General features: G+C 39.8%; 1 protein-coding gene across 3 annotated transcripts in view; it reads left to right on the top strand.

Moving 5' to 3' along the window:
• The window catches only part of htr4 (5-hydroxytryptamine receptor 4), a 206,455-nt gene extending 194,371 nt beyond the window's left edge, over window positions 1–12,084 (top strand). For all 3 annotated transcript variants that reach the window (XR_007036322.1, XR_007036323.1, XM_047353629.1), the window contains one exon: window positions 7,744–12,084. Coding sequence is in view for 1 of the 3 variants with exons in the window: in XM_047353629.1 (XP_047209585.1) it covers window positions 7,744–7,831 (88 nt within the window). In the remaining 2 variants the exon portion in view is untranslated. The remainder of the gene's footprint in view (window positions 1–7,743) is intronic.
• Window positions 12,085–22,723: the final 10,639 nt, after the last annotated feature.

Raw genomic sequence — 22,723 nt, forward strand, 5'->3', positions numbered from 1 at the left:
CACTGACATAATTTTGTAAAACCTACTCTTAGTTGAATTTTATATGATATAATCACCCTTCCTTTTATACCATCAGATCCAGGTGCTGCAACATCTGCCTAGGATAATTAAAGAATGATCTTTGGTGTTACTGGCAAAGTCATGACTGTTATTGTCATGACATATTATCAAACTAAAATAAAAAAATAAAAAAATATTCAGGTCATTGGCAAAAGATAAAAATCTATTTGTCGGGGCCACTGTTCTTTCCCCCACTCTGCCCATTATGACATTTAACCTTTTCCAGGCCTCCCTAGCATATAACAGTTAACAGTGAGGCTAACGTTAATAAAAATGCAACTTTATATACTCAGTTATTGTCTCTTTCAGTTCATCAAAATCAAGACAGCTTTTAAAAATGATTTGCCAGTCTATGTCCTCACATACCACAGCTGAATGTTTTTCGAAACACATCCCTCTCCCTTTAGTCTTGCTTTAGATATTTGGGCAGCTGATAAATAATGTTGTGGTGTGACTTCCCCTAAGTCCATGGCACAGCGCTTTATAAGCTGCTGGTATGTTACCATTGCAACAATCAAGGTTTTTGTTGTGTCTCGTAGGGCAATCTATATAGTGGTGGGGTATGTGAAGTTGGGGGGCAAGATCACATAGAACAAACTTTGGTTGATCCGGCGAACGTGACACTGCAGTGGGGGTGGGACGTTCAGCGGTCCTAACTGCTGCCTTTGTGCATTTTGGTCCCCACACATATGTCAAGATGATGGTTATGTGATCGACCTCCCATGGCAGATAAAATGACACAGACAGAATTTCATAATCCGGAGTGCAGATCTGTGCGTGTTTTCATCTACGTGCATCACTTGATGTTCACAAATAGGCCTATAGAAAATCCTCCTCCAACTAATTTCTTTGACAGGAGCTCATCCCAGTGTGCTCTGATTGTTGTGTATCCATCCAAAGAAACTGATGTCTCTGACTTTAGTCATGTCTCCATTAAGCAAATAATGTTACACAGCATTTATCATATGTTACTCCTGCTGCCAATTGCACGATTTTTTTACTGAGATATCAGACATTTGACAGAGTAATTGTAGGAAGAAGAATCCTAAAGCTGCCAATTTTCACGTACTCCTCCTCACGGTCCCCTCTTCCTTTTTGTTTTAACTATTGAGATCTTCTTTTGCCACCTGTGCCTTAGAATCTCTTTACAATCTGATGTTTAAAACTCCCGGCCTTAGTTTGCGGCTCCACCAGCTGGAGTAGGAAATAAATGCAATGTCATCACTGGCAGAAACGCTGCTCACCAAACACACCAGGAACACAATGATGAACAGGATCCAAAAGTTATTAAATTCCATTATTCAGAAACTTGATACTTCGTTTTGCAGGGGTTTGTCACAATATAACAAAACAACAGACATAAAAAACTTTAAAACAACGTAGAATCCACAAAGCGAAGCACCAGGTCGATCAAGACCAAATCAAATGAGCTGGTCTTGATCAATAGTTCTTCAGACTCTAAATGTCTTTCAAGATTTTACATTGGGGTTGGTTAAATTTTTGCCTCATTTTGAGTCCAGTTCATGACAACATGTTATGTAGTGAGTGCATAAAGTAATGATCATAGCAGAAAGGTGGAGGGCAAAACAGGAAGTGTTAGATCTAAGAGCAGGTGGACATTATCTGAAAGTCTTATCTTTAAGAATAACATTTAGACCTGACACAGAACAGGAAAAATGCATCATCCTTCTTATGATATTTTTGTTGGTGCTAAAACACTGTTTATGATGTCAAAAAACGATACTGTTGTTATTTTTAAACAAAGGAGAATGATTCATCTGTTGTGCATATGTAAACACAACACTGGTTCAACCATTTAATTTTATAAAATGATTTATAATTTGGAGGTAACCAACTTCATTCCTTTAACAATGGTTAGATAATGGAGTAGAAATACATTAGAAAACAGATTTCTCCAAAACTATAAAAATGTTCAAGAATATCTTGTTTGCTTAGTGAATATATGTAAAGAAATTACTAAAGACATTTGCATAGTATGGTTTTTGTATTTAAATAAATTGCATTTAACAGCTTGCAGATTGCATTTAACAGCTTAATGAATTAATAATGTAATAAATGGAAATGTAGCAGTTTCTGGAACTAGCTTCTTGCTCACTACAGGAAATGTGTTCCCATGTGTCATTTAGAGCCCAAAATATGTGGATTATAATGTCTAGATTTTAAATCTTCTTTTATTCATTTTCCTTAAAATTACACAATACTCATCTGGGGATAATGCCGCTGTAATAGACACATATATTTCTACTTTCCACCTCATCCACATGTAGCATCAGATGTCAGAGTCTACCTTACAGCCTGTTCAGTCTTCATCAAGAGCACTTCATCAAGATGAATGTTTGCCACATTGCTGCCTGAAATATGTAGAACTGTTTAGTCTGCTTGTGATCCGGGCCTTCTGTCTCGCTGTGGCTCTCCTCTGCCCTCATTAAACAAATCTCCATCCTGTCTCTTGCTCTGCCAGTTGGCCCGTTGGTTCAGCTGTGTACAAATAAAACCACAGATAAACACTGTACGGATCAAGCCACATGTCCTGCTTTGGAGTTTCAGTTGATCCAAGTATTAAATTAAATATGGGCTCCAAATGCGTACCCGTAGTGTTTGTACATAGTGTCCTAACCAAATTATGTACTACACATTGCTCACATTGACATATGACAGTACTTATGCTTTCACAGTTTTCTGCTTAAGTATGAAGTGTGAGCTTTGGTCTTTCGGGCAAATTTATATCACAGAGTTCTAGGTTTTAGTCTTTCTCATACACCGATCAGCCATAACATTATGACCAGCTGCCTAATGGTGTGTTGGTCCCTCTTTTCCTACCAAAACAGCCCTGCCCTGCCCTGTCAAGACATGGACTCCACTCGAGCCCTGAAGGTTTGCTATGGTATCAGGCACAAAGAGGTTAGCAGCAGATTCATTTAAGTCCTGTAAGTGGCTAGGCCCCTATGAATACAACTAAGATGTACACTCTAAGACATGTTTATCAGAACCAGAATTACCTTCTTCAGCAATTTGAGCAGCAGTAGCTCATCTGTTGAATTGGACCACAAGGGCCAGCCTTCACTCTCCACATGCATCAATGCACCCTGGCTGCAAATGACCCTGTTGCTAGTTTCCCACTGTTCTCTCTTTGGGCTACTTTAGATCGATACTGATACACTCTAGACCAGGAAAACTCTCACAAGAGCAGGAGTTTTGGAGATGGAATCCTCATATTTGCTCATTTTTTCCCTCCTCCAACATATTAACTAAACTGACAAAGTGTTACCTTGCTGCTTCATGGAACATGTTCATTTACTAGTGCCATGATGAAGAGATCGTTTGGTGGTGGTGGGTGGGGTGAAGGGCTTTGGATGGTTTCAGTGAAAGTCTTATTTTAAAATATTATTATATTACATCCTACCTCCTGTCTGCATTTGGGTCCTCTTTATTGAAAACAATATATGTCTGTCATGTTGGATGTTAAAGTACAACCAAAGTGCTGACAAGAGCTTGAAAGCAGCTTAAGTTGAAGGATTTCATTATAATGACCAAAAACAAGAGAGCAAGACAGACTGAAAACCAGTTAACTTAAATACTGAGGAGGAGTGAAGAGTGACATCAAAACCTGCTGAGTCTAAACAGAGGGATGTGGGGCAACTGGGGGAGGATGCTGAGCAGGAGAACTAAGGGAAGGAGTCTAATAAACACAGACAGAACACAGAGGGAACTGAACTACATACAACAGATCTATGAACCAAAGGGAAAAAGCCTAACACTAACATAGGAGTCTAAACTAAACTAAAATGCAGAAACACTCAAAATAAGAAACTCAACACAAATGAGTAAACTGATATGGCAAAACCTAAACAACAATATTAAGCAACCCAGGAAGGATCAGAAAGTAATAAAAAATAAATAAATAAATAAATTTAAAAAAACACAAACACATAAGGATCTTGATTGTTAGCCCAATTAGAAAATGTGAAACTACTTGATTGTTTTCCCTCAGCTTCACAATGCACATTTTCTTGTTGGTGTTGGTCTTGTCTCTCAACATGATTTTTTATGTTTTTCAGGTGACGCTTTAGTTCATTTCTTTAGGTTCTTACTTGTTCTGGTTATGGTGCATTTTAGATGTATCTTTTGGTTTTGTGGTCTTTTTTTTTATTTTTCAGTTCCTATCAGGTTTTGTTTCCACTCTTAGCCACTGCCTTCATAATCAGCTTCATTTGGTCTGCCTATTTTATTCTAATCAGTCTCACTGCTTTCACCCATACCATGCTCTACATATACCCTTCTGTTCTGTTCACTCCTTGCTTTAGTATTCTTTTTGCCTTGCCACACCTTTGGATGACTGTATGCTCATGCCTGCATCTGTTGCCACCTGCCTGTTGTGAGTTTTTCCTTTTTTATTAAGACCTTTTTCACCTTTACACATCTCTGCCTGCCTGTCTGCATTTGGGTCCTACTCCAAGAGCCACCTTCTTGACGACAGTACACCAGCACCTACCCACTGCCGCTATTCTTCCCTTTTAAATGCTTGATTGAGTGTTTATCTGAGACCTATAAAGTCACGTGGGTACAAAGTATTAACTGCAGGATTAAACTAACTTGATTCTGTATGATTTACTGGGTCAGTAGTCCTTTTTTCCACTTGGCTCTAACAGAACTTTACAGATCACTGCATCATTTATAGGATTACTTGGGCTTGTTGCAGTGTTGTTAAATACATTGTACTATGCATTGATACACTGCTAAGGCAATGGTTATTTAATTAATAAACTCAGAATCCTTATATCTCAATAGTTACATAATGTAATTACATATTACTGTAAATGCAGCCATGTAATGTACATGCATGCAGATGAAAGCTTAGCTGAAGGTTTTCAGAAATTTGCTGGCGAACTGATTGTGACTCCAAGGTTTGAAGCATCACTGTGGTCACATTCAGAGCACAACATTGAAGCCATTTAAAGGTTTAATGCTGCAATGTGGGAGCAATTTTGTGTTCTGCTTCGTTAAAAATCTGAAGCCTGTTTCCTTCAGCAAAGCCCTAAATGTTGGTGGCTGTCTGGAAGGTGTACTTCACGGCCAGTTTGAAAGCAGGAAGTGTCTTTGGTCGGGGTGTTTTTCTAAACAGCTCATAATGATTTTAGCCCAAGGTGAGGTCTCTGTGACACACACACACACACACACACACACACAGAGAGAGAGAGAGAGAGAGAGAGAGAAAGAAAATCTAGGTTGCTATTTCCAGCATTCATGTTATGTATAGAGTAACATGTAAGCATGCCTGTGGACTGTGAAGCACATTTCCAATGCAAATATATCAGGGCTTGCAGATCTGTGAGGCCTGTTGCAAATACTAAATTAGCTTTTATTATATTTCACTTAAAACCTTCTTTTCATATCTAATTTGAACAAATGGTACAGTTCACTTTTTTTCTGCTGAGGGATTGTTCTGACAGATTGAATTTGCTTCCTTAAATGATTCTGTAACACACAACAGAGACTTAAATTGAGTATGTAACTGTTTTTCAAATATGTTCTTCTTTTTAAGCCAGAATAAAAACAGACTTAAGCTCTGTTTTAGCTGAATCTGCCTGGACTAGATGTAATTGTATTACTTTTTTGTTACACTTTTATTAATTGGTCATTTAATAAATTTTTTATTCCACACAGTTAATAAGCTTGTTGAAGATCAGGCTGATTTAAAGAACAAAACAGGAGTTGGTCATTTCCTTAATTGTAAATGTGTTTTGCAGTTTGTAGCTTTATTCTTCTTCAATTTTGGTAAATGTTTTCAAGCCATAAAAACGTCTAGACCATTTAATATCAAATAAAATTACCTTTTCCCCACGTTTTTATGTCATACAGCCTTCCTTTTTGATATATTTTATCATTTTTATTACGTAGGTATTGGCTAAAATTACAACATGCTTTAGCCATACAGTGGAGATTTTTTTATCAGTTCAAAGGTTTATACCAAGTCACTATTGTATCCATTAACGTACTGTAAATACCCAAGGAAAACTTTATGAATAAACAACTTATTGAAGTCTTCATGAAACATTTCATGTCTAAATTGTCAAAACTCTTTTCAACCGCATGTTGGCCGCATGTTTTGGACACTCGGGTGAAGAGAGGGGGCCGAGCTGTCCACTGATCAACACCTGGTGGTGCGTTAGATCTGCTTGAAGAGGAGAAAGCCAGACAGACTTGGCAGGCCCAAGCGCATAGTGAGGGTCTGCCCTCACGCCAAAACAAATTCCTTGTATGTCCAAAAACGTACTTGGCAATAAAGCTTTTCTAATTCTGATTCTGATCTGTCAGAGCCCTCGGCCAGGGCTGTATTCAACTTCCACCTCCGGGAAAGCATTGACCAGATTCCGGGGGATGTTGTAGACATAGAGCCCGAGGGACTATGTTCTCTGCATCTATTGTCAATGCTGCTGCCTGTAACTGTGGCTGTAAGGTCTGCGGTGCCTGTCGCAGCGGCAATCCACGAACCTGGTGGTGGACACCAGCAGTAAGGGACACTGCCAGGCTGAAGAAGGAGTCCTATCGGCTGTGGTTGGCTTGTGGGACTCCTGAGGCGGCTAATGGGTACCATGCGGCTAAGCGTGCTGCGGCCCGGGCTGTGGCAGAGGAAAAAACTTGGGCCTGGGAGGAGTTCGGTGAGGCCATGATTAAGGACTAACATTTGTCTACATTCCTACCCTCACCTATGGCCATTAACTTTGGGTCATGACCGAAAGAACGAGATCCCGGATACAAGCGGCTGAAATGAGCTTCTTCCGTAAGGTGGCCAGGCACTCCGAGAGAAGCACGGAGTAGAGCCGCTGCTCCTCCACATTGAGAGGAGCCAGTTAAGGTGGCTCTGGCATCTATACCGGATAACTCCTGGACACCTTCCTCTGGAGGTGTTCCAAGGGACGGTCCAGGACACGCTGGAGAGACTATGCCTCTCGGCTGGCCTGGGAACGCCTTGGGCTCCCCCTGGAGGAGCTGGAGAGGTATCTGGGGAGTGGAACGTCTGGGTGTCTCTACTGAGTCTGCTGCCCCCGCGACCCGGTCCCAAATGAAGCGGAAGATGATGAGATGATGACGAGATTCAGTTTGAGCAATTCAAATTCAGTTTTTGATTGCACAAGTTTCTGCCTATAGAACAGAGTTGTAAAATGGTGGATCTACTTCAATCTTCATGCTGTATGAACTCTTTTATGGGAGATCAATGAGCGTGCAGGACACACGTAGATCACAGACTGAAAGTATGATCTGAAGTTGTCTAGACATTACATACCTTAGGTTGTATTTTTAGCTGGATGCCAATGATACAGTAACACAGTTTGACAATCCTAAAATAAAAAGCACAAGGTAGTGTCAGCACACTATTCTTTTCACGGATGCACAGTGAACCACTGTAGAGGCATTTCTCTCTTTCAAGATTTTCTTCGTGTACTCTGTTCTTTTAAATAATTTAAAAAATGTCTTACTGTACTGAAGGTTGAAGACATGTCCCAGAAAAATATTATGGAAGTTGTGATGTGTGGCTATTTTTGGATTCAAAATTTTATTTTTTTGACTTGAAAAGGCATGAATTACTTATGTTCTTTAACCATCTTTTTTGTGATTTTCCTCTTTGTCCCATCAAATCTCTCCCTCTGTGTCTCCCCTCAGGTATTCTGTTCTTCACAACGGGAATCACAAAGAGCAGAATAAGAAGCCTCTGCACACAAACATCGGCTCCTGTGAGTCCTGCTTGTGACAAACAGCGACCCCACAATCACAACTCCAACATCCTCGCCTCTCACATTGTCACCGCACTGCTGAAGGAAACACCACAGCCTTCTCACCTTCAGAGCGGGACTGTGAGCCAGATCCTAGGAAGGACTGTAAATGATGGAGAGGATGAGTGGGGCACTGCCACTGAATTTAAAGCCCAGTCTAAACTTAACCCGAGGTCTTTTCGTGTGCAGTGGGGTTAAAACCAGCATTTCTTCTCTCTGATGCTGGTTAATGTGTTAATTTTCTCATCTGCAGAAGTGCAGAGACTGAGCTGGCCCAATCAAACTCCGTGTTCATCTTGTATTGTGCAGAACCAGCAGCTGTGGTGTAGTGTGTGGGAGAATTTCTCTGCTGATGTGGTTATTTACTGTGCTGGAGAGTCGTAGAGGTGAAATACATTGCCAAAGTGGTTTTCATACACATACAGTGGAATTGTTTCTGAATATTATATAATGCTCCCTGTTGTTTTTTAGTGACAAAAACAATCTGAAAGATTTACTTTAGATTGTAAAAGGTTGTTTTTTTGGTATATGACCTCATAGGTTGGAAAACTGAGCTTCGGAAGCAAGAGACAACCCAGAACATTTATTTTGTTGTGGCTAAACATCACTTAGACATCACATGTGTCTGCCTTGCCTAAAACAAAACCGTTTTTTTCTCAGAGGTCAAAGCTTCCCAGCTCTGCTAAGTCTTCACCAGGATAAAAGGAAAACAGGGTTTCCAAGACTGAATTAAATCCCTGACCTAAACTGTCCAAGTGCATTATTATAAAGGCTGCTAGCTACCACCCCTGTGTTCATCACACCACACGCTCCATCTGAATGTTTTAAGTTTCACTGCAAAATGTTAAGAGGACCACAACCCATGAAAGCTGCTCATGAATGATTCAACAGATTTTCGAACGATTTTAGAGCACTGTGTGCTTGTTCTCGCTGTTTGATTACATTTAAAGTTTTTTCATTCATGTGTATGTATGAGACTTTTTTCCATCGTCCAACAGTGTGTTGCTCCTTCTAGGCACACCATTGACTCCCTGGGTCTGTGCTCACCTTGGAGACTATGATAAGGAATGTACTAGAGGAACTTCCATGTGTTTTATTCAAGGAGACGTAACACAAGCAAATGTTTTCTTGTACTCGTAATACAAACTTGTCCTTTTTTAAACACAGTCGTAGTCTTTTGTTTTTGTCATTTCCTTACATGCTTCACCTTTCAATGTGAAATTAAAATGCAAAATTAGTTTTTTTCTTTTTTTTTTTCAACAGGGCAGGCAAAGTTAAATGGAAGCAACCTCTAATAACATGTTCAGGCACCATTTGCACCCTGTTGTTTCCTCCGCTTAATTGCGCAGCATTGTGGGGAAGTTTCTTGATTTCAATGAATTAAATTAAAAAAAAACAACAGGAGCCTGCTGCACACTGAAATATATAAAGGTGTCATATCAATAGGTTTGCTTTTGTTCCTTTGTTCACTGGGAGAGAAATCTACAGCATTCATACCCAATGAACATTTTCACATTTGGTCTTGTTACAAACACAAACCTCAGTTAATTATCTGAGTAGAATGGGAGTACTTTTCAAATGTTTATTTGCAAACCATTTTAAAAACCATGTAACATTTTCTGTGCACTTGTTATGCACTACTTTCTGTAGCTTTATCATACAAAATTCCTATAACATCAATTTTGTTAAGTTTGTGATTGTAACGCAAAAAATGTGAAATGTAAATGGTATGAAAGTGTTTGCAAGCACTGTAGGGTTTTTTTCTTTAGCAAAAGTTGAAAAATATTCAGGCGACCAATTTGTATACATATTTAGTAAAACACTAAGTTGAGTTTCTAGATTTTATTCCTCATTCAGTTATCTAAAAGATGAAAAATCTTTATTTATACTGTGCCTAGATTAAGGCACAATGTATTCTTCAAACGGTAAAAGAAAAACTACCACAGGTCACAGTCTTTCAGCTTCTGCACATAATCCCTTGTAGTGTAAAGGTAACATCTTTAAACCTCATGAAGAAGATAACTTTATTCCAAAGATTGGACATTGAAACACATGGATATGGATATCTAAACTATTCCTTTGTATCTCTGGCTGTATGTTTAGGGTTGTTCTCCAGTTGAAATACATATTGTCAGAGTCTCAAAGCTTTTGCTGCCTCTAACAGTTTTTTTTTTTTTTTCATGTTTACCCGGTATTTAGCTCCATGCATATTCAGGTCAATTTAGGTTCCCTTTGCCTGTTATAGAAAAGTACCTATAGGTCATGATGCTGCTATCACCATGTGTTATCATGCTGATAATGTGATCAGGGTCATGTGCAGTTTTAATTATCAACAACACAGCAATTTGCATGTAGGCCAAAAACTCAGGTTTTGGCCTCATTTGATCAGAGAACTTTCTTACACATGTTTGTTGTGCCCCGTACCTGACTTGTTGCAAAATATTAATGAGACTTCCTATGGTTTTCTTATAACAATAGCTTTTTTCATAAAGGTCAGACGTGTGGAATCCATGACAGGCATTTAATCTATCAATATATTCTCCTACTGTGGATCTGTGGATCTCTGCAGTTTCTCCTAAATTAGCATGGGTCTCCTTTCACCTTCTCTGATCGAATGGCAACATTTTGAGCGGTGTGTGGTTGAGCTTTAAGGGCTTCACAGAACAGCTGTATTTAAACTCAGATTAATCATCAACTCATTTATTGGTTTTACTTTGGGGTAACTGTAAAAGAAGCGTGATAAAGATGCACACAATTTTTAGAATTTATTTTTAAAAAAACATTTGAACCATGTATCAACTATGCACTTTTTCTTCAGTATATCCCAATGAATCCTGATTAAACACATTTAAATTTATGGTCATTATGTTATAGAATGTGAAACTGCAAAGTTCTGGAAATCCTTGCTCGACAAAAATCTGTAAACAAAGGCAGCACATTCAATTACATAACTTAACACGCAAAATGTTACACGTGGTGTTCTTTTAAAAGTAATTTGTTCTTCTATTTTGTTTTGTTTTTTTGCATATAAACAGGAAGGAAGAATCCCCAAGGCCATTACTGAGTAATACACCTTTTCTTTTTGGAGATTTAATGGCAACCCTCTTAAGTGACTGCAGTTTCCATGACACCTGCGTCTACTTCTTAATGTCAGTCAGTGTGTGTGTCTGTGCATTTTTCTCCCTTTGCTGTGTGGGAAGCTTGTCAACAGTCTAAAATTATAAGCTCATGCTCGCCTACCCTAATGAAATTCAGTAAACCAAAAATCATGAGCTGCAGATACAGACAGTGAAGGAAGCTGGGGACCATGTGAGGTGATTTAAAGGGGTCATCCTGCAACTTGAGACTGATAAGAAATGAGAAGACAGTATTTCTCTAAATGGAAACACGTTCAGGTTAAAAGTCTTCATTTTTTTATTTTTTTGTCACTACTTCAAAGAGTTTCCATCCACTTGCGAGGAGATCTGTGAAATTCACATGCAGCCTTCAAAGCCTTTGCTTCATTAGAGATAATTCTTTGAGCTTGAGGTTTCCATCTGATGATGACCTTGAAGTGCTGGAGATGACTGGCGGTCAACCAACAAGGTCTGTGATTTTTTTTCCTGGAAAGATAATGATCAACAGTACATCTCTCCAGATGCTTGGTTGCCCTTCCAAAGTCACCTAAGGAACTAAATCCCTCCTTTATTGTTCATTGTAGAGCTGAAAAATCCCCTAAATCTCGTTAAAAAGAAGAGCAGAACATCAGGTCGTCTTTTTTGTAATTTCTTTTTCAAAAGCTGTTGTTATGGATTTTGCTCTTTTGTAAAATTAGTCCATTGTTTTTCAAAAGGATTTACGGAGAACATTTAATCTATAAAACATTTGATAATTGATGTATTTTCTTCTAAATTCTCACCCTAATAGGCATCATTAAAAAACATAAAAAATATTTACTAATGTTTTCTAATAAACAGTTCAGCAGTTTGTTTTATTTTCATGTTTTGTTTTTCTAAAAGAAAACACTGTAAACTTTAACATTTTACCTTTTCCATATTTCATCTGCAGAACTCCTCTAGTCCATTTTCATTTTGAGTCCTACTCTTTTTTGCTGGAAATACTTAACAAATCTGCAGAAAAGCCTCAGAGGTCGTTTTCCTTGTAACAATTTTTTCTGTCACTACGCCTTTTGAATGTGTAAATAAAATGAAAAAGAATAAGCTCTCCATAAATAAAAGGATTATTTTATACACCTCTTCAGTGTTTATTTTGACAGCAGAATTTAGTATTTTCATGTATTTAAATGAGATAATAGGCTTTTAAATAAAAATTTAACCGTGTCCTGTCCGGCAGAGTAGCGCTCAGAATTGTTGTCTGAGTGACAAGAAAAAGTCCAACAGATTTACTTTCACAAGTGGAGCATTACAGCTAACGCTTTAAAGTTCTGCTTGATATTTATAAAAGAAACTTTATTAGAAACTGCTTTGAGATTATTTACATTGTTACGAACACGGAGACAGAAACGAAAAGAAAAAAAATAAGAAGCACGAAAGAGAGAGAGGTGGGGCAAAAAGGAAAAGGTGAGAGAAGGAGAAAAGAATGGAGAAGAGAAGCAAGGATGAAGAGAATACAAGGTAACACCCTGCTTGCTTCTACACCTGCAGAACAGCTTTTTTACCAAAAAGTGTACGGTACTTATGAATGCAAGACGTATTTAGTGGTAAATGTGGCTCAATATAGAACATTTGTGTATCTGTTAACACCTGCCTGAATCACCTTCTCTTTCATGGAGTTGAAATCTGTGACTTTTTCTGTTGCATGTGTCAGTTCTGATGAAGGCTACTTAAAGACTAAAGAGATGTTGATAATCCTGCTGTTAACTGCTTTTGTGGCTTCAACAACACTGTGTGAGTGAGACACAGTTCGCTGATCAAAATTTAATTGAAAGGCTTATTTCACCCGAGGAGGCTAAGGCAAAATCTCTTTCTCTCAATTTCCACTTTTTTACAAGACACCTTGACACACGTTGAGGCTCTTAGAAAGCTTAAGCCAGAGCAGGTCAGCAAGAAAATCTCATAAAGAAAACACACATGAAGGACAACTTCTAAACAGAGACACTTATGGATGAAAGAAAAGCATGTTGCACACCATTTTATTGTTCTTTGAGTAAAGCCTCATGCTCTGTTACTTACTTGAAGAACATTCTCAAAATTATTCAAAAATCTTCTACTAGGACTTTCACTCTCATGTCACAAATACCTTGGCTTCACAGCACAACTGTCTAAAAAGTAAGCAAACCACTACATGGCCCCCATTAGCTGTAGACCCTCAGGGTAGAATCTGCTTAGATGTGCCGTAGGCTGAACCTTTTCTCATCTTTTGCTTCTGCTATGTGTTCAGTCGCTGCACTTTATTGACATTCAGCAGCACATTGCTCTAATTACAGACTAGCACAAGGAGATCACATCAGGTTATTACAGTGCACTCATGTTGCCTTGCAGTCCAAATATGAGGTCTGGCAAAAATAGAGAAAAATAAAAACATTTCCTTACATCTACCCTTGAGGGAGGCTCTGTTGAAAATTGTATTAGGGAGAAATCACATTCAAGATGGCAGTTCTTAATGAAAGAGTGATCAATTCAAATCCAACATTTAGATTTCACAAAAATTTGTATGCGAAGAAATACTGGAGAGTAAAACACAATTTCAAAGAAATCAAATCCAAAGAAGAAGTATCTGAAGAAAATCAAAAAATACCTTTAGCTTTGTTTATTACTTAGTATTTTACTTTTTTTTTTACAAAATCTTGAGTCAAGTTATAACCACAATAACCCTCAAGGCAATTTAACTAGGCAAGGACCTAAAAACAACACCAACCTGGTATTCAACACTGTAGCTTCACTTCATACTGTCACCATATCCTTGATTTCTTTTGGCTGTTTTCTTTTTGTCTGAGTGCGTTGCTTGCAATGAATAAATGTTTCTATGAAGATCCTGGCTGAACCCAAAGTTTCACTTATTTACTCACAAAGCATCGACTCTGCAAACCTGTGTTTACAGTTGTTCTTCTGACTAATTTCCCAATTAGTGCTCTCATTTTTAATCCAAATTGGTCCTGCTACTATAGCTATAATAAGCAAAGATAGTGAAAGGTCTCATGTGCTCAGTTTGACTGACATCTAACACAGATGCTACTGTGACAGCCAGATGGATCCAATTAACATACAGAAATACATACAAGTAACGTGTTTTTTGCACCAAGTTTGTGAGAAATGTTCTCAGTAGCAAATTACATTTTGGGTAGTCATTCAATAAAATAAAGATATTCCATATTTTGTTTTTGTTTGTGCTCCACAGCATTAAAAGAAATTGTAATTTTTACAGTAATGACTCGACAAACTTATTTTAAAAAAGAGATTCAAAGTGGTTATTCTACAATCATAATGTGTTCTTCTCAAAACCAAGAGAGTTCCAATTTTAAAATGTTTGATCATATTCTCAAACAGTGCTGGTGAAAAGTTCACTTACACTCCTCAGGGTCATGAATAATTCAGAGACCTCTTTTTTGGGAGAATTTGATTATACATGATACAACTTTAAACTTAAAAAAAGAAGGATGTGATGCACAAGTTTGAATTTATAGTAAATCGAGAGCTTCGCTCTTCGGCTCAGCTCTCTCTTCACCACAACGGACCGGCACAGCGTCCCCACTACTGCGGCAGCTGCACCGATCCGTCTGTCAATCTCCCGCTACATTCTCCCCTCACTCGTGAACAAGACCCCGAGATACTTGAACTCCTCCACTTGAGGCAGGAACTCCCCTCCAACCTGAAGAGGGAAAGCCACCCTTTTCTGGTCGAGAACCATAGCCTCGGACTTAGAGGAGCTGATCTTCATCCCAGCTGCTTCACACTCGGCTGCAAACCGCCCCAGCACATGCTGTAGGTCTTGGCTACAGGGGGCCAGCAGGACCACGTCATCTGCAAAAATAAGAGACGAAATCCTGCTCTGCTTGTACAGAGACCGGATGGCCCCTAATAAAGGGCCCCCAATTCCATACTCCTGGAGCACCGCCCACAGGGCACCATGAGGGACACAGTCAAATTCTTTCTCCAGGTCCACAAAAAACATGTTGACCGGTTGGGCAAACTCCCATGAATCCTCGAGCACCCTGTAGAGGGTATAGAGCTGGTCCAGTGTTCCACGGCCGGGACGAAAACCACACTGCTCCTCCTGAAGCAGAGGTTTGACTATCGGTCGGACTCTCCTCTCCAATATCCTGGCATAGGCCTTACCAGGGAGGCTGAGAAGTGTGATCCCCTTGTAGTTGGAACACACTCTCCGGTCACCCTTCTTATGAAGGGGGACCACCACCCCAGTCTTCCAGTCCAGAGGCCCTGTCCCCGACCGCTACACAATGTTCAAGAGGCGTGTCAACCATGACAGCCCTACAACATCCAGAGACTTGAGGTACTCAAGATCTCATCCACCCCCGAAGCCCTGCCACCACGGACTTTTTTAACCACCTCACTGAGCTTTTTAACCACCTCAGCCTGGGTGATAAAAGAATCCAACCCTGAGTCCCCAGCCTCTGTTTCCACCACGGAATGCGTGATGGCAGGATTGAGGAGATCCTCGAAGTACTCCTTCCATTGCCCGATAATGTCCCCAGTCGAGGTCAGCAGCCGGTGTCCACCACCAGGTTCGGGGATTTCCGCCGCGACAGGCACCGCAGACCTTACGGTTGCAGCTACGGGCAGCAAGATTGACAATAGATGCGGAGAACATGGTCCACTCGGACTCTATGTCTCCAACATCCCCCGGAATCTGGTCAAAGCTCTCCCGGAGGTGGGAGCTGAATACGTCCCTGGCTGGGGCCTCAGCCAGACGTTCCCAGCAGACCCTCACTATGCACTTGGGCCTGCCAAGTCTGTCCGGCTTTCTCCTCTTCCAGAGGATCCAACTCACCACCAGGTGGTGATCAGTGGACAGCTCAGCCCCTCTCTTCATCCGAGTGTCCAAAACATGCGGCCGAATGTCTGATGATACGACAACAAAGTCGATCATCGACCTCCTGCCTAGGGTGTCCTGGTGCCAAGTGCACTGATGGACACCCTTATGTTTGAACATGGTGTTAATTATGGACAATCCGTGACTAGCACAGACCTCCAATAACGAAACACCACTCGGATTCAGATTGGGGAGGCCATTCCTCCCGATCACGCCTCTCCAGGTGTCACTGTCGTTTCCCACGTGGGCGTTGAAGTCCCCCAGTAGAATAATGGAGTCCCCAGGGGGGGCACTATACAGCAGAGAGTCCAGCCCCTCTCGAGGAGATGGGTTCCAGAGCCCTCGCTGTGCGTGGTGGTGAGCCAGGCTATTTCTAGTCGATATCTTTTGACCTCCTGCACAAGCTCAGGCTCCTTCCCCCCATTGAGGTGACATTCCACGTCCCTAGAGCCAGTCTAAGCATCCGGGGATCAGGCCGCTGAGGTCTCCACCTTCGTCTGCCGCCCAATCCTCTTTGCAGCGGTCCCCCTGCAGGTGGTGGGCCCACTGGGGGATGGCCTCGCATCTCTCCTTCGGGCTTGGCCCGGCCGGATCCAACGAGGAGCAACCCAGCCACCAGGCACTCTCTGATGGGTCCTGACCCCAGGCCTGGCTCCAGGGTGGGACCCCGGCTCCGCCGTCCCGGGCGACTTCACGTGCCTCGTTTGTTTAGTCCTCATGAGGGTGTCTTGAACCACTCTTTGTCTGACCTGTCACCTAGAGCCTGTTTGCCATGGGAGACCCTACCAGGGGCATTTAAGCCCAAGACAACATAGCCTCTAGGATCATTCGGGCACTCAAACCAATCCACCATGTTAGGATGGCGATTCAAGGATGGGTAATTACAAATAAAGTTAAAGAAAAGGGACAAAAAAAATTCACCAGCTGATGTTGTGTCCTCGCCTCTATTTTTCATTGGCTATTGGCAACAAACATTTGCAGTTGGGTCAGTTCAAGGTTCAAGGTTATTTTATTTATACCCGTAGGTAGATTCGTTTAGCAGTGGTATAAAACACATACCCACATACACTGTAAAAAGTAAAAACATCAACATACCCAGAACCATTTGCACATAGGAATGCTCAAAGTGCTTGAGGCTCCACAAGTCAAAACACAACAGGACACATAAGACCGCCAGACTATAAAATCAAAAGCCGGACTGTAAAAATGAATAAAAGAACAAATAAAAATACGACTGAAGTAAACACAATTGGCTGTGATTAACATTTCCTTAAAAGAAATACAAAATCTAATAATATCCAAAAACAAATCCATAGAATTCCATTAAAATCTTTTGAGAGTATCAGCATCGTTTCAGCTTGTTCATTGCAGTAACAGCAGTAGGAACAAAGCTATTTTTAAAACGTCTAGTTTTCCATTTAGGGATCAAAAACCTCTGTCCAGAGGGAAATAGCTGGAACTCCCTGTGAAGGGGATGAAAGTCATCTTTTAAAACAGAAGACGCTATGCGCTGTACCTGCCTGATGTACAGGGATGCAACTGACTGTTGGGACTCTCCAATCAGTCTAGACAACAGTTTAACTATCTGCTGCAGGGAACTCCTCTCTTTAAAAGTTGCATGGCCACACCATGACACTAAAGAAAAAGATAAAACCGATTCGATAAAAGCACAATAAAACATGGTCATTATGGTTCGATCAATGATAAAATGGCTGAGTTTCCTTAAGCAGAAAAGGCGCTGCTGGGGCTTCAAAGTTTAATTTTTCATCTAAAATAGTCCCAAGATATTTATATGTCTCCACACTCTCAATGGTTTGGCCTTTAATTAAAGTGACTTTGTGCTTGTGAGGTTTCCTCCTGAAATCAGTGATCATATATTTGGTCTTACCAGTGTTAAGGTGGAGGTAAGACACCTCACATCACTGGGCAAATTCATCAGTCACAGGGCTGTGGCTGCTATTGCTCTCTTTAAGAAGGCTAACAATAACAGAATCATCTGCATACTTTACGATGAACCTGTTGTCCTGTCTGCTCTGATGCCCATTTGTGTATATAATAAAAGGTAGGGGTAACAGAACATAGCCTTGAGGTGACCCAGTAGAAGTATGTTTAAAATCTGAGAGACATTTGTTTACTCTCACTCTCTGTGTCTTATTAATTAAAAAAATCTAAAATCCAACCAGCCAGATTCTTACTTAAGACAAACTGTTCAAGGAGCCTCTTGATTAAAATGTGAGGTTGGGTTGTATTAAAAGCTGGGGAAAAGTCCACAAATAAAAGTCTGGCGTGTGTCCCGTTGAAATCCAGGTGTTTAAAAAGCAGGTTTAGCAGAGTGAGGGTTGGATCCTCTACTCCTCTATGAGGCCTGTAGACAAACTGCATGGGGTCTAAAAAATGTTCAGTCTGCTTTAAAATCTCACTTCTAATTAACATTTAAAACATTTTCATTAAGACTGAGGTCAGAGCTACTGGTCTAAAATCATTAACAGTTTTAGGACAATTGGCTTTTGGGACGGGAACCACAACAACATCTTTCCAGATAGTAGGACCATGTTGTGTTTGCACTTAAGACTTATTATAAATATAGTGAAAAAACAGTACTCAGTTCATCGGCAAAAGATTTAATAGAACGGCCATATACATCATCAGGTCCGTGGCTTTTGTTCACATTTATACTCTGAAAAGCACTCTACCAGACTGTGTCAAGATTCATGTAAATAATTCACAAGTTTGTTTGGCTGTGATTGGGATCGGGCCTTGTCGGTTCCTCTCTCACATTTTAGTTGGGCAAAAAATTGGTTTGTGTGTCCCCAACTTAACTGGAACAATAATACTGGAGTGAGAAACAGGTGAGTGTAATTAAGTGCATGTGCTGCAGCTGTAAATACAGAACAGTATAACACAAATAAGAATGAACATCTGTGGTTTTATTTAGATTTTTTAGTTGTTTATTTCCTATCAACAGATTCAAGCTAATTTAAAATGGCCTTACTTCTACCTCTACCAAAAAATGAACAAGAGAAATAAAAAATGTCAAGGACACAAGTGTAAAGTTAGTGAAGTGGCAAAATTCACATATTGGGTGAATTCTGTTAGGAAGAGCAAATCCTAGATGAGGCTTTCGTTTGGTTACAGTTGAGGACAGCTTTCTGTGGAAGCAACCCACTGGCAAGGGAATTCACACATGGTGGCACAGACTGGAGTTAAGCTGTGGAATACATCTCTCACACTGACTGAAGTTCATATAGGTTGGATTTTAAAACCCTTTTCATTGGAATCTAGGAATAAATCCATACTTCCAATATTTACAGATCTTGGAGGATGAAATGATATTGCCCACCAATATAAAACACGAGTCTCTGTTTTGTTAGCTCTGACCACTGTTTGCTTTATTTCCCATGCTCCTTCGCTTTAGTGCTCTAGGATTTATTTACCCTGTTTTCTTTCATTTCAGTCCACAGTGAAACTGCAGGATAGTTCACATTGTACATTTTGGTTTAAAAAAGAAAAACGTTAAACAAATATTTGATTCTTTGTGTCCAAAAACCAAACTAAGCGAGGAGTTCCAGCACTGTTATAAATGTTAATTCAGTGTTTTTGTTTTGTTGAGTTTTATTTATCACTTTTTAGTGATTGACATGGCAGCAAGTTCAGGATGAGTGGTCATCTGCCGTTATTGGCTGGGGGTTAAGACAATATAAAGGAGACATCAAGAGACACAGACACACTGGGCTGGGTCAACTTTGTATGAGAAAGAAAAATAAAAAAGGCATAAAGTTAAGCTCGGTCATGAGCTTCTTCAATAAAAGAGATAAAGCTAAAAACAAAAGACTATACCACGAGTAAAATCATAAAGAGAAATTAAGCATAATTTTACCAGCAGAATTTGGAGTGACAATGCTATTTTGTTGGGCTTTTTAATGCAATACTTTAGTGAACTGGAGCATTGGTCTTTAAACAAATCAAATGTATTATCATTTCATTGTCAACCCAACAAAAGAAAATCAGAATGCCTTTCTATGTGATCATCAAAAGATTCACTTGAAAAATGATTGAGGAGATAAAACAAATGGATACAAACAGGAAATAAATAAAACTCGATAATATAAAGCATTTTCCAGCTTGAGAATAAAGGCTGTATTATCAATTCCCTGGTTCTGCTTTGTGGTTCTTGTTTGGCTGATGGCAGCAGTTCAAAAAGTTCTTTCGGGGGATGTGAAAAGTTTCTTGCAATCTTCAGTGCCCTTTTACTGCAGCAACCCTGAAACAAACCATGGACAGAGGTAAGGAACACTCTAATGACCCTTTCAGCTCTATCTTTATCTATGCCATAATGCTGCTGGAGTGACATGCTGAGATGGAGTACATCAACACAGTCTCTACCAGAGCTCTGTTGTGAGGATGCTGGTTGGGAGAGATACTTGTTTCGGTTTCCCCGAACACATAACTGCTGAGTTAGTTTTAGAGTTTGTTCTATGCAGACTTTAAACTTTGGACTGAACTGGTTTTCTCAAGTTTGTTCTCTTCTATCTTTTCTCTGGGATATAAATTTTGAATGTGAGACTCAAGAGACATAATTGTCATTTTATATAATATTTCATATCAGTTGAAGTTGAACGAGCCGCTGCCTTCTCATGCTCAGATTTTTTCTTTAAACAGCTACTTTATTGACATATATAACCCCACATGCAACAGATGCACACCAGTGAGTTATCTGCAGCCTCACAGAGGGAGGAGGACACAACATAATTCAGTAAGGATGAATGAAACAGTCAGAAACTGTTTAGTCTACCTTGATATACAAGAGGAAATGATTCCCATCTCTGTGCTCAAAACAATTGAGTTTTCACAACAGAGCTGTAGAAGATAAAAGCAATTTCTTATGTGAAAGCTTTGTATTTGATTAGCAATATATTATGATGGAATGCCTCACAGGCAGATAGACTGTGAAGGAGGAATCCAACCTGTGGGCATTCTCGCCTGCTTAGATTACGGGAGAGGTAAAATAAAAAACATAATTCATAAGTCCAATAATAAGAGTGGGGATGGATAGGTGGAAAAGCAGGAGTGGGGGGCATGCGAGGGTAGCCTAAATTGACAAAGATTACCCCATCCTCAAATTCCAACCAATACTCTACTTTTTTACGCACTCTGGTATTCAAATGTCAAACCTCCGTTTCCTGTTTGTTGAAGTTGCATTACAGCCTCAGGGCTCCTACCAATATTCTGAAAAGGCTTCCTCTATCTGTGTGTATATGTGTATATCTATATGTTGACTTATTTCCCCTTTGCACAATATCCTACCCCCATGAACAAATAAAATAAAAGTATATAGCATAATAATGGTGACCAGGATGACTTAACAATATGCAGCCAATCATAAGTTTTCCTCATGAATGATAACTGCCATGGTGCTTATGCTGGGTTTATTCACAACTGTTCTCATTTTGGCTCTGCTCACATGTTCTATAGGACTGAGATCAGGTCTTTGTAATGGCCACTCCAAAGCACTGAGCTTGTTGCCTTCAAGCCATTTTATAAAGAACTCGGTTGAATGGTTAGGGTCACTGGTCAATGGTTTGTTCACGCTAATGATTGTTTGCTTGTTTTGATCTTCCTTGCTCCCAGGCTGTAACTTCCGGGCTGATGTCTTAAAATGTTGCTTTAAAATGTCCATATCTTACCACAGCATACCATCTACTTTGTGAAGCGCACTAGCCTCTCTCCAACAACATAAATGATGCTGCCAACCTCTTCAAAGCTGGGATGGTGTCTTTAGATTTGCAAGCTTGAAGTTTTTTCATCCTGTTGCTGTCATGATCCACAGCTGTTTGTGTTTTCTGTTCTCGCTTATGTTTGTATTTAGGTTCTGTGCCCATTAGTTAACATTCCCTCAGTTCCTTGCTTGGTTCTCCCACGGCTGCTCTGCTTTCCATTGACTGTATTCATCTGGTTTTCATGTAGCCCGGTTCATCCCCCGTGTGTTTAACTTCCTGGATTCTGTTTCCTCGCCGATGGATTCTACTGTTGCTATTCCTCTGGTTCCAGTATTTCTCTATTTCCTGTATGTTTTCTGTTCATCTTTAAAATATATCCTCACTATGCTTCTGCAGATGTCCCGTTGCCACAACAACCTTCAAACAACCTTCAAACATGACAGTTACAATGATGGTCATTTAAACAACAGATTTGTAATGTTAAGTTAATCCATTGGCTCCTCTTGAATGAGTTCGTTGGTTTCTACTAACCATTTTACAGTAAGAATCCAACACTATTACTATTTAGCTCCTTTCTTACTGTTTATGGCCTTTGCAGCAGTGTAACAGCAGCTCAGGCATATTGGTGCCCCCTACCAGTCATATATAGCAATTATACCAAATTCAATTACTTTTTCAATTGGAGACCTGCCACTGTGGGCTGTTGGTTAATCAAGTTGGCCTACATATGAAAAATGGCAGAAGCTAATACCCACCACTTTACATAAATAGTTACTGTTTTAATGGTAATGAATAATTGTAATATTTTAAGGCTTCACCCTTTTTTAAATCTGGGATTATTTCTATTGGCTTCACCTTTCTTTAATAAATAACAAGGTGGAAACAGTTGTTTTAGGCTTAATGATAGATTCAAACAATTTTAAAATGGGGTAAAGACCATAAAGCTCAACATGTGAACAAAGTAGTGCTTTCTATTTACTATATCTGTAATTTGAAATGTCAGGAGATAACTAATTTGTTTTAACTACCATTTCAAATTGGTCAGGAATGAGCCCTGTACTCAAAGTGAAAGCCTGTAAAAACTATTGCACAACACTAGTATTTAAAGGCTTAAACTGTATGCACTCAACTGTCAAACTTAAAGAGACAATCCCAAAATATTAA

The sequence above is a fragment of the Girardinichthys multiradiatus genome, chromosome 23 (assembly GCF_021462225.1).
Source record: "Girardinichthys multiradiatus isolate DD_20200921_A chromosome 23, DD_fGirMul_XY1, whole genome shotgun sequence".
NCBI lineage: Eukaryota > Metazoa > Chordata > Actinopteri > Cyprinodontiformes > Goodeidae > Girardinichthys > Girardinichthys multiradiatus.